Raw genomic sequence first — 10,416 nt, 5'->3', positions numbered from 1 at the left:
CTCCTGCTGCCGAAGCTGCTGTAAACCTTGTCCTCGTAGTCGTCGTAATCCGCCATCTCTTTCACCCAGGGAGACGGCCAAGGACCCGCCTCTTCCCCACCCCCCCCACCACCACCATCGGGGTGGGGCTGTCTACCGCGCTCGCCTGAGCCGGCGGCGGCGGCGGCGCCCAACCCCACCCCCGCCAACAGCACCGCCCTCGCTCCCCCTTCCCCCTCCGACCAAGCGAAAAATATTTCAATCGCCCTCAAATAAAAATTCCCCCCCCCCCCCCGGCGTTTCTTTTTATTGCAATCAGGCGGAGCGGTTAGCCGCCTCAGCGGGGGGTCCTTGAGTCCTGGCAAGCGGGGACGCATGCGCACTAGCTCCCTGCTCCTTTGCCAGGATCTTTCCAATTGCCATTTTTCTGCCTTCAGATCGAATGCAAAAAAAAAAGGGAAGGGGGTGTTGGGGGAATATCTCCCCCCCCCACTCCCACACACACCCAATTTCAGGTTGCATCTGCTTTTATATCTTATTATTTTAATTAAAGCAATCCCTCCCTTGCCCGCATTGTGACTAATTGAAGCATGGGGGGGTGGCCATCTTTCAGACTGGCGGCAGCTCCCCTCCCCTCCCATGTCCTTTCATTGGAAATTCTGCAGCCTGTCCCTTCCCTCCAAACCCCTTATTTCTCTCTCAAGGGCTCAGCCTCCAGGCTGTGCTGCTCTAAAGCAGCCCATAATAGCCCCCAGTTTTCCCCCTTAAAACATTTCACCCAGGGGGATTTTACAAAGGAGGCCACTCGGCCCATCTCTCCCCCTTCAGTCCCATTCCCCGTCGCCCCCGAGCCCCTCTCCCCCCGAAAGAGCTCTTCCCCCTCAGTCCCATTCCCCGTCGCCCCCCGAACCCCTCTCCCTCTGAAAGAGCTCTCCCCCCTCAGTCCCATTCCCCATCGCCCCCCGAGCCCCTCTCCCTCTGGAAGAGCTCTCCCCCCGTCAGTCCCATTCCCCGTCGCCCCCCGAGCCCCTCTCCCTCTGAAAGAGCTCTCCCCCCTCAGTCCCATTCCCCGTCGCCCCCGAGCCCCTCTCCCTCTGAAAGACCTCTCCCCCCTCAGTCCCATTCCCCGCCTCCCCCCGAGCCCCTCTCCCTCTGGAAGAGCTCTCCCCCCTCAGTCCCATTCCCCATCGCCCCCCAAGCCCCTCTCCCTCTGGAAGAGCTCTCCCCCCTCAGTCCCATTCCCCGCCTCCCCCCGAGCCCCTCTCCCTCTGGAAGAGCTCTCCCCCCTCAGTCCCATTCCCCATCGCCCCCCAAGCCCCTCTCCCTCTGGAAGAGCTCTCCCCCCTCAGTCCCATTCCCCGCCTCCCCCCGAGCCGCTCTCCCTCTGGAAGAGCTCTCCCCCCTCAGTCCCATTCCCCATCGCCCCCCGAGCCCCTCTCCCTCTGGAAGAGCTCTCCCCCCTCAGTCCCATTCCCCATCGCCCCCCGAGCCCCTCTCCCTCTGGAAGAGCTCTCCCCCCTCAGTCCCAATCCCCATCGCCCCCCGAGCCCCTCTCCCTCTCAAAGAGCTCTCCCCCCCGCCCCCTCAGTCCCATTCCCCGTCTCCCCCCCTCTGCCCCTCTCCCTCTGAAAGAGCTCTCCCCCCTAAGTCCCATTCCCCGTCGCCCCCGAGCCCCTCTCCCTCTGAAAGAGCTCTCCCCCCTAAGTCCCATTCCCCATCTCCCCCTGTCCCCCTCTCCCTCTGAAAGAGCTCTCCCCCCTCAGTCCCATTCCCCATCGCCCCCCGAGCCCCTCTCCCTCTGAAAGAGCTCTCCCCCTCAGTCCCATTCCCCGTCTCCCCCCGAGCCCCTCTCCCTCTGAAAGAGCTCTCCCCCTCAGTCCCATTCCCCATCGCCCCCCGAGCCCCTCTCCCTCTGAAAGAGCTCTCCCCCTCAGTCCCATTCCCCGTCACCCCCCGAGCCCCTCTCCCTCTGAAAGAGCTCTTCCCCCCTCAGTCCCATTCCGCGTCTCCCCCTCTGCCACTCTCTCTCTCGAAGAGCTCTCCCCCCTCCGTCCCATTCCCTGTCTCCCCCTTGCCCCTCTCCCTCTGAGAGAGCTCTCCCCCTCAGTCCCAATCCCCATCGCCCCCCGAGCCCCTCTCCCTCTCAAAGAGCTCTCCCCCCCGCCCCCTCAGTCCCATTCCCCGCCTCACCCCGAGCCCCTCTCCCTCTGAAAGAGCTCTCCCCCCTCAGTCCCATTCCCCGTCTCCCCCCGAGCCCCTCTCCCTCTGAAAGAGCTCTCCCCCTCAGTCCCATTCCCCGTCTCCCCCCTGTGCCCCTCTCCCTCTGAAAGAGCTCTCCCCCCTCAGTCCCATTCCCCGTCACCCCCCGAGCCCCTCTCCCTCTGAAAGACCTCTCCCCCCTCAATCCCATTCCCCATCGCCCCCCGAGCCCCTCTCCCTCTGGAAGAGCTCTCCCCCCTCAGTCCCATTCCCCGCCTCCCCTCGAGCCGCTCTCCCTCTGGAAGAGCTCTCCCCCTCAGTCCCATTCCCCATTGCCCCCTGTCCCCCTCTCCCTCTGAAAGAGCTCATAAGAACATAAGAAGCAGGAGAAGGCCATTCGGCCCCTCGAGCCTGCTCCGCCATTCAATCAGATCATGGCCGATCTTCGACCTCAACTCCACTTTCCCGCCCGATCCCCGTATCCCTCGATTCCCCTCGAGTCCAGAAATCCATCCATCTCAGCCTTGAATATACTCAAGGACTGAGCATCCTGAGGTAGAGAATTCCAAAGATTCGCCACCCTCTGAGTGAAGAAATTCCTCCTCATCTCAATCTTGAATGGCCGACCCCTTATCCTGAGACTATGCCCCCTAGTTCTAGACTCGCCAGCCATGGAGAAACAGCCTCTCAGCATCGACCCTGTCAAACCCCCTCAGAATCTTATATGTTTCAATGAGATCTCCTCTCATTCTTCGAAACTCCAGAGAGTATCTCCCAATTCTCCAGCCCCTTTCACCACCTCAGGACGTCCCAAAGTGTTTCGCGGCCAATGAGGGACTTTTTTGAAGCGCGGTCACTGTTGTAATGTGGGAAACGCAGCAGCCAATTTGCGCACAGCAAGATCCCACAAACAGCAATGTGAGAATGACCCAGATCATCTGGGTTTTTTTGAGTGATGTTGGTTGAGGGATAAATATCGGCCCCAGGACCCCGGGGAGAACTCCCCCCTGCTCTTCTTCCAATAATGGCCGTGGGATTTTACGTCCCACCTGAGAGGGCAGACGGGGCCCTCGGTTTAAAGTCTCATCCGAAAGACGGCACCTCCGACAGTGCGGCGCTCCCTCAGTACTGACCCTCCGACAGTGCGGCGCTCCCTCGGCACCGACCCTCCGACAGCGCGGCGCTCCCTCGGCACCGACCCTCCGACAGTGCGACGCTCCCTCAGTACTGACCCTCCCACAGTGCGGCGCTCCCTCAGTACCGACCCTCCGACAGTGCGGCGCTCCTCAGTACTGACCCTCCCACAGTGCGGCGCTCCCTCGGCACCGACCCTCCGACAGCGCGGGCGCTCATTCGGCACCGACCCTCCGACAGCGCAGCGCTCCCTCGGCACCGACCTCCGACAGCGCGGCGCTCCCTCAATACTGGCACTGGGAGTGTCGGCTTGGATTCTGGGCCTCATCTCTCTGGAATGTGAACCATAGGAACAGGAGAAGGCCATTCAGCCCCTTGAGCCTGTTCCGCCATTCAATGAGACCATGGCTGATCTGTATCCTAACTGCATCTGCCCGCCTTGGCTCGATCTCCCTTAATACCCTCGGCTAGCAAAAATCTATCGATGTCGGATTCAAACGCATGATATTTTGACTCAGAGTCGAGGTGAAACCCACTGAGACATGGACGACATTGAATTACAAGGGGCTTCAGATGTGAATAATGATTGACGAGTTACATCGAATGTACAGCACAGAAACAGGCCATTCGGCCTCACTGGTCTATCCCGGTGTTTATGCTCCACACGAGCCTCCTCCCTCCCTACTCCATCTCACCCTCTCAACCATCTCCTTCTATTCCTCTCTCCCTCATGTGTTTATCCAGCTTCCCCTTAAATCCATCTCCACTATTCACCTCAACTACTCCTTGTGGGAGCGAGTTCCACATTCTCACCACTCTCTGGGGAAAGAAGTTTCTCCTGAATTCCCCGATTGGATTTATTAGTGACTATCTTATATTTATGGCCCCCCTAGTTCTGGTCTCCCCCCACAAGTGTAAACATCTTCTCTATGTCTACCCTATCGAACCCTTTCATCATCTTAAAGACCTCGATCAGGTCACCCCTCAGTCTTCTCTTTTCTAGAGAAAAGAGCCCCAGCCTGTTCAGTCTTTCCTGATAGGTAAATCCTCTCAGTTCTGGTATCATCCGAGTAAATCTTTGTTGCACCTTCTCCAGTGCCTCTATATCCTTTTTATAAGATGGAGACCAGAACTGTGCACAGTGCTCCAAGTGTGGTCCAACCAAGGTATAAGGAGACCAGAACTGTGCACAGTGCTCCAAGTGTGGTCTAACCAAGGTATATGGAGACCAGAACTGTGCAGTGCTCCAAGTGTGGTCCAACCAAGGTATATGGAGACCAGAACTGTGCACAGTGCTCCAAGTGTGGTCCAACCAAGGTATATGGAGACCAGAACCTTGCACAGTGCTCCAAGTGTGGTCTAACCAAGGTATATGGAGACCAGAACTGGGCACAGTGCTCCAAGTGTGGTCCAACCAAGGTATATGGAGTCCAGAACTGTGCACAGTGCTCCAAGTGTGGTCTAACCAAGGTATATGGAGACCAGAACTGTGCACAGTGCTCCAAGTGTGGTCCAACAAGATATATGGAGACCAGAACTGTGCACAGTGCTCCAAGTGTGGTCTAACCAAGGTATATGGAGACCAGAACTGTGCACAGTGCTCCAAGTGTGGTCCAACCAAGGTATATGGAGTCCAGAACTGTGCACAGTGCTCCAAGTGTGGTCGAACCAAGGTATATGGAGTCCAGAACTGTGCACAGTGCTCCAAGTGTGGTCGAACCAAGGTATATGGAGTCCAGAACTGTGCACAGTGCTCCAAGTGTGGTCTAACCAAGGTTCTATACAAGTTTAACATAACTTCTCTGCTTTTGAATTCTGACCAGGAGGTCAATCTGGCTGGAATTGCTGAGCTTCTGAATCCCGCAAAAGTGGTTGTTTCACTTTGGATCTTGACGAAGGCCCATTTTGGGTCCCATTACGTCAAGAGAAATATTTTGTCTCCCTGCTGTGTTTGATGGCTCAGTGGTGTTAATAGGTCAAGGGGGGCATGTCTGTGAGTCTGGCCGTCAGAACTTCAATGAGGTGGACCAGCTTACCTTCGAAGGGCTCGGACTCCCCTCTCTCAACGGCCGTAGGTCGAGACAGAGTGGGTTGCGTGTTCATTGTTTTCGTATCCCGAGGTGTGCACAGCGGCCTGTGCTCCACGATCAAAACCGAGAGGATTCAGTCCTCTCTCCCTCAGGGAGATATCTGTACACTGACTGGTGTCTCTCAGTCCCCTCTCTCTCAGGGAGATATCTGTACACTGACTAGTGTCTCTCAGTCCCTCTCTCTCAGGGAGATATCTGCACACTGACTGGTGTCTCTCAGTCCCTCTCTCCCTCGGGGAGATATCTGTACACTGACTGGTGTCTCTCAGTTCCCTCTCTCTCAGGGAGATATCTGTACACTGACTGGTGTCTCTCAGTCCTCTCTCCCTCGGGGAGATATCTGTACACTGACTGTGTCTCTCAGTCTCCTCTCTCTCAGGGAGATATCTGTACACTGACTGGTGTCTCTCAGTCCTCTCTCCCCTCGGGGAGATATCTGTACACTGACTGGTGTCTCTCAGTCCCCTCTCTCTCTCAGGGAGATATCTGTACACTGACTGGTGTCTCTCAGTCCCCACTCTCTCAGGGAGATATCTGTACACTGAGTGGTGTCTCTCAGTCCCTCTCTCTCGGGGAGATATCTGTACACTGACTGGTGTCTTTCAGTCCTCTCTCTCTCAGGGAGATATCTGTACACGGACTGGTGTCTCTCAGACCCCTCTCCCTCAGGGAGATATCTGTACACTGACTGGTGTCTCTCAGTCCCCCCTCTCTCAGGGAGATATCTGTACACTGACTGGTGTCTCTCAGTCCCCTCTCTCTCAGGGAGATATCTGTCCGCTGACTGGTGTCTCTCAGTCCCCTCTCTCTCAGGGAGATATCTGTACACTGACTGGTGTCTCTCAGTCCCTCTCTCTCAGGGAGGTATCTGTACACTGACTGGTGTCTCTCAGTCCCCTCTCTCTCAGGGAGATATCTGTGCACTGACTGTGTCTCTCAGTCCCCTCTCCCTCGGGGAGATATTCTGTACACTGACTGGTGTCTCTCAGTCCCCTCTCTCTCAGGGAGATATCTGTGCACTGACTGGTGTCTCTCAGTCTCCTCTCTCTCAGGGAGATATCTGTGCACTGACTGGTGTCTCTCAGTCCCCTCTCCCTCAGGGAGTTATCTGTGCACTGACTGTGTCTCTCAGTCCCCTCTCTCCCTCAGGCAGATATCTGTACACTGACTGGTGTCTCTCAGTCCCCTCTCTCTCAGGGAGATATCTTTACACTGACTGGTGTCTCTCAGTCCCCTCTCTCTCAGGGAGATATCTGTACACTGACTGGTGTCTCTCAGTCCCCTCTCCCTCGGGGAGATATCTGTACACTGACTGGTGTCTCTCAGTCCCCTCTCTCTCAGGGAGATATCTGTACACTGACTGGTGTCTCTCAGTCCCCTCTCTCTCAGGGAGATATCTGTACACTGACTGGTGTCTCAGTCCCCTCTCTCTCAGGGAGATATCTGTACACTGACTGGTGTCTCAGTCCCCTCTCTCTCAGGAGATATCTGTACACTGACTGGTGTCTCAGTCCCCTCTCTCTCGGGGAGATATCTGTGCACTGACTGGTGTCTCTCAGTGCCCTCTCTCTCTCAGGGAGATATCTGTACACTGACTGGTGTCTCAGTCCCTCTCTCTCAGGGAGATATCTGTACACTGACTGTGTCTCTCAGTCCTCTCTCTCAGGGAGATATCTGTGCACTGACTGGTGTCTCTCAGTCCTCTCTCTCTCAGGGAGATATCTGTGCACTGACTGGTGTCTCTCAGGGAGATATCTGTGCACTGACTGGTGTCTCTCAGTCCCCTCTCTCTCAGGGAGATATCTGTGCACTGACTGGTGTCTCTCAGTCCCCTCTCCCTCGGGGAGATATCTGTACACTGACTGGTGTCTCTCAGTCCCCTCCCCCTCGGGGAGATATCTGTACACTGACTGGTGTCTCTCAGTCCCCTCTCTCTCTCAGGGAGATATCTGTACACTGACTGGTGTCTCTCAGTCCCCACTCTCTCAGGGAGATATCTGTACACTGAGTGGTGTCTCTCAGTCCCCTCTCTCTCGGGAGATATCTGTACACTGACTGGTGTCTTTCAGTCCTCTCTCTCTCAGGGAGATATCTGTACACGGTCTGGTGTCTCTCAGACCCCTCTCCCTCAGGGAGATATCTGTACACTGACTGGTGTCTCTCAGTCCCCCTCTCTCAGGGAGATATCTGTACACTGACTGGTGTCTCTCAGTCCCCTCTCTCTCAGGGAGATATCTGTACACTGACTGGTGTCTCTCAGTCCTCTCTCTCAGGGAGGTATCTGTACACTGACTGGTGTCTCTCAGTCCCCTCTCTCTCAGGGAGATATCTGTGCACTGACTGGTGTCTCTCAGTCCCCCTCTCCCTCAGGGAGATATCTGTACACTGACTGGTGTCTCTCAGTCCCCTCTCTCTCAGGGAGATATCTGTACACTGACTGGTGTCTCTCAGTCTCCTCTCTCTCAGGGAGATATCTGTGCACTGACTGGTGTCTCTCAGTCCCCTCTCCCTCAGGGAGATATCTGTGCACTGACTGGTGTCTCTCAGTCCCCTCTCTCCCTCAGGCAGATATCTGTACACTGACTGGTGTCTCTCAGTCCCCTCTCTCTCAGGGAGATATCTTTACACTGACTAGTGTCTCTCAGTCCCCTCTCTCTCAGGGAGATATCTGTACACTGACTGGTGTCTCTCAGTCCCCTCTCCCTCGGGAGATATCTGTACACTGACTGGTGTCTCTCAGTCCCCTCTCTCTCAGGGAGATATCTGTGCACTGACTGGTGTCTCTCAGTGCCCTCTCTCTCTCAGGGAGATATCTGTACACTGACTGGTGTCTCAGTCCCCTCTCTCTCAGGGAGATATCTGTACACTGACTGGTGTCTCTCAGTCCTCTCTCTCTCAGGGAGATATCTGTGCACTGACTGGTGTCTCTCAGGCAGATATCTGTGCACTGACTGGTGTCTCTCAGTCCCCTCTCCCTCGGGGAGATATCTGTACACTGACTGGTGTCTCTCAGTCTCTCTCTCTCGGGGAGATATCTGTGCACTGACTGGTGTCTCTCAGTCCCTCTCTCTCAGGGAGATATCTGTGCACTGACTGGTGTCTCTCAGTCCCCTCTCCCTCGGGAGATATCTGTACACTGACTGGTGTCTCTCAGACCCTCTCCCTCGGGGAGATATCTGTACACTGACTGGTGTCTCTCAGTCCCCTCTCCCTCGGGAGATATCTGTACACTGACTGGTGTCTCTCAGTCCCCTCTCCTCGGGGAGATATCTGTACACTGACTGGTGTCTCTCAGTCCCCTCTCTCTCAGGGAGATATCTGTACACTGACTGGTGTCTCTCAGTCCCCTCTCCCTCGGGGAGATATCTGTACACTGACTGGTGTCTCTCAGTCCCCTCTCTCTCTCGGGAGATATCTGTACACTGACTGGTGTCTCTCAGTCTCCTCTCTCTCAGGGAGATATCTGTGCACTGACTGGTGTCTCTCAGTCCCCTCTCTCTCAGGGAGATATCTGTGCACTGACTGGTGTCTCTCAGTCCCCTCTCGCTCAGGGAGATATCTGTGCACTGACTGGTGTCTCTCAGTCCCCTCTCCCTCGGGGAGATATCTGTACACTGACTGGTGTCTCTCAGTCCCCTCTCCCTCGGGAGATATCTGTACACTGACTGGTGTCTCTTAGTCCCCTCTCCCTCGGGGAGATATCTGTACACTGACTGGTGTCTCTCAGTCCCCTCTCCCTCGGGGAGATATCTGTACACTGACTGGGTCTCTCAGTCCCCTCTCCCTCGGGAGATATCTGTACACTGACTGGTGTCTCTCAGTCCCCTCTCTCTCAGTGAGATATCTGTGCACTGACTGGTGTCTCTTAGTCCCCTCTCCCTCGGGGAGATATCTGTACACTGACTGGTGTCTCTCAGTCCCCTCTCCCTCGGGGAGATATCTGTACACTGACTGGTGTCTCTCAGTCCCCTCTCTCTCTCGGGGAGATATCTGTACACTGACTGGTGTCTCTCAGTCTCTCTCTCTCAGGGAGATATCTGTACACTGACTGGTGTCTCTCAGTCCCCTCTCCCTCGGGAGATATCTGTACACTGACTGGTGTCTCTCAGTCCCCTCTCCCTCGGGGAGATATCTGTATACTGACTGGTGTCTCTCAGTCCCCTCTCTCTCAGGGAGATATCTGTACACTGACTGGTGTCTCTCAGTCCTCTCTCTCTCAGGGAGATATCTGTACACTGACTGGTGTCTCTCAGTCCCCTCTCCCTCGGGGAGATATCTGTACACTGACTGGTGTCTCTCAGTCCCCTCTCCCTCGGGGAGATATCTGTATACTGACTGGTGTCTCTCAGTCCCCTCTCTCTCAGGGAGATATCTGTACACTGACTGGTGTCTCTCAGTCCCCTCTCCCTCAGGGAGATATCTGTACACTGACTGGTGTCTCTCAGTCCCCTCTCTCTCAGGGAGATATCTGTGCACTGACCGGTGTCTCTCAGTCCCCTCTCTCTCAGGAGATATCTGTACACTGACTGGTGTCTCTCAGTCCTCTCTCTCTCTCAGGGAGATATCTGTACACTGACTGGTGTCTCTCAGTCCCCTCTCTCTCAGGGAGATATCTGTACACTGACTGTGTCTCTCAGTCCCCTCTCTCTCAGGGAGATATCTGTGCACTGACTGGTGTCTCTCAGTCCCCTCTCTCTCAGGGAGATATCTGTCCACTGACTGGTGTCTCTCAGTCCCCTCACTCTCGGGAGATATCTGTACACTGACTGGTGTCTCTCAGTCCCTCTCTCTCAGGGAGATATCTGTACACTGACTGGTGTCTCTCAGTCCCCTCTCTCTCAGGGAGATATCTGTACACTGACTGGTGTACTCTCAGTCCCCTCTCCCTCAGGGAGATATCTGTGCACTGACTGTGTCCCTCAGTCCCCTCTCTCTCAGGGAGATATCTGTGCACTGACTGGTGTCTCTCAGTCCCCTCTCTCTCGGGAGATATCTGTACACTGACTGGTGTCTC

At 55.6% G+C, this 10,416-nt stretch overlaps 1 protein-coding gene across 1 annotated transcript in view; it reads right to left on the bottom strand.

The window, feature by feature from the left end:
• The window catches only part of LOC137308260 (eukaryotic translation initiation factor 4H-like), a 29,678-nt gene extending 29,566 nt beyond the window's left edge, over positions 1-112 (bottom strand). Inside the window, exon 1 of the mRNA XM_067977093.1 lies at positions 1-112. Within this exon, the coding sequence (XP_067833194.1) occupies positions 1-56 (56 nt within the window). The 5' untranslated portion in view covers positions 57-112.
• Between the last annotated feature and the right edge of the window lie 10,304 nt (positions 113-10,416).

The sequence above is a fragment of the Heptranchias perlo genome, unplaced genomic scaffold (assembly GCF_035084215.1).
Source record: "Heptranchias perlo isolate sHepPer1 unplaced genomic scaffold, sHepPer1.hap1 HAP1_SCAFFOLD_1252, whole genome shotgun sequence".
NCBI lineage: Eukaryota > Metazoa > Chordata > Chondrichthyes > Hexanchiformes > Hexanchidae > Heptranchias > Heptranchias perlo.
This window is presented reverse-complemented; position numbering and strand designations above follow the sequence as displayed.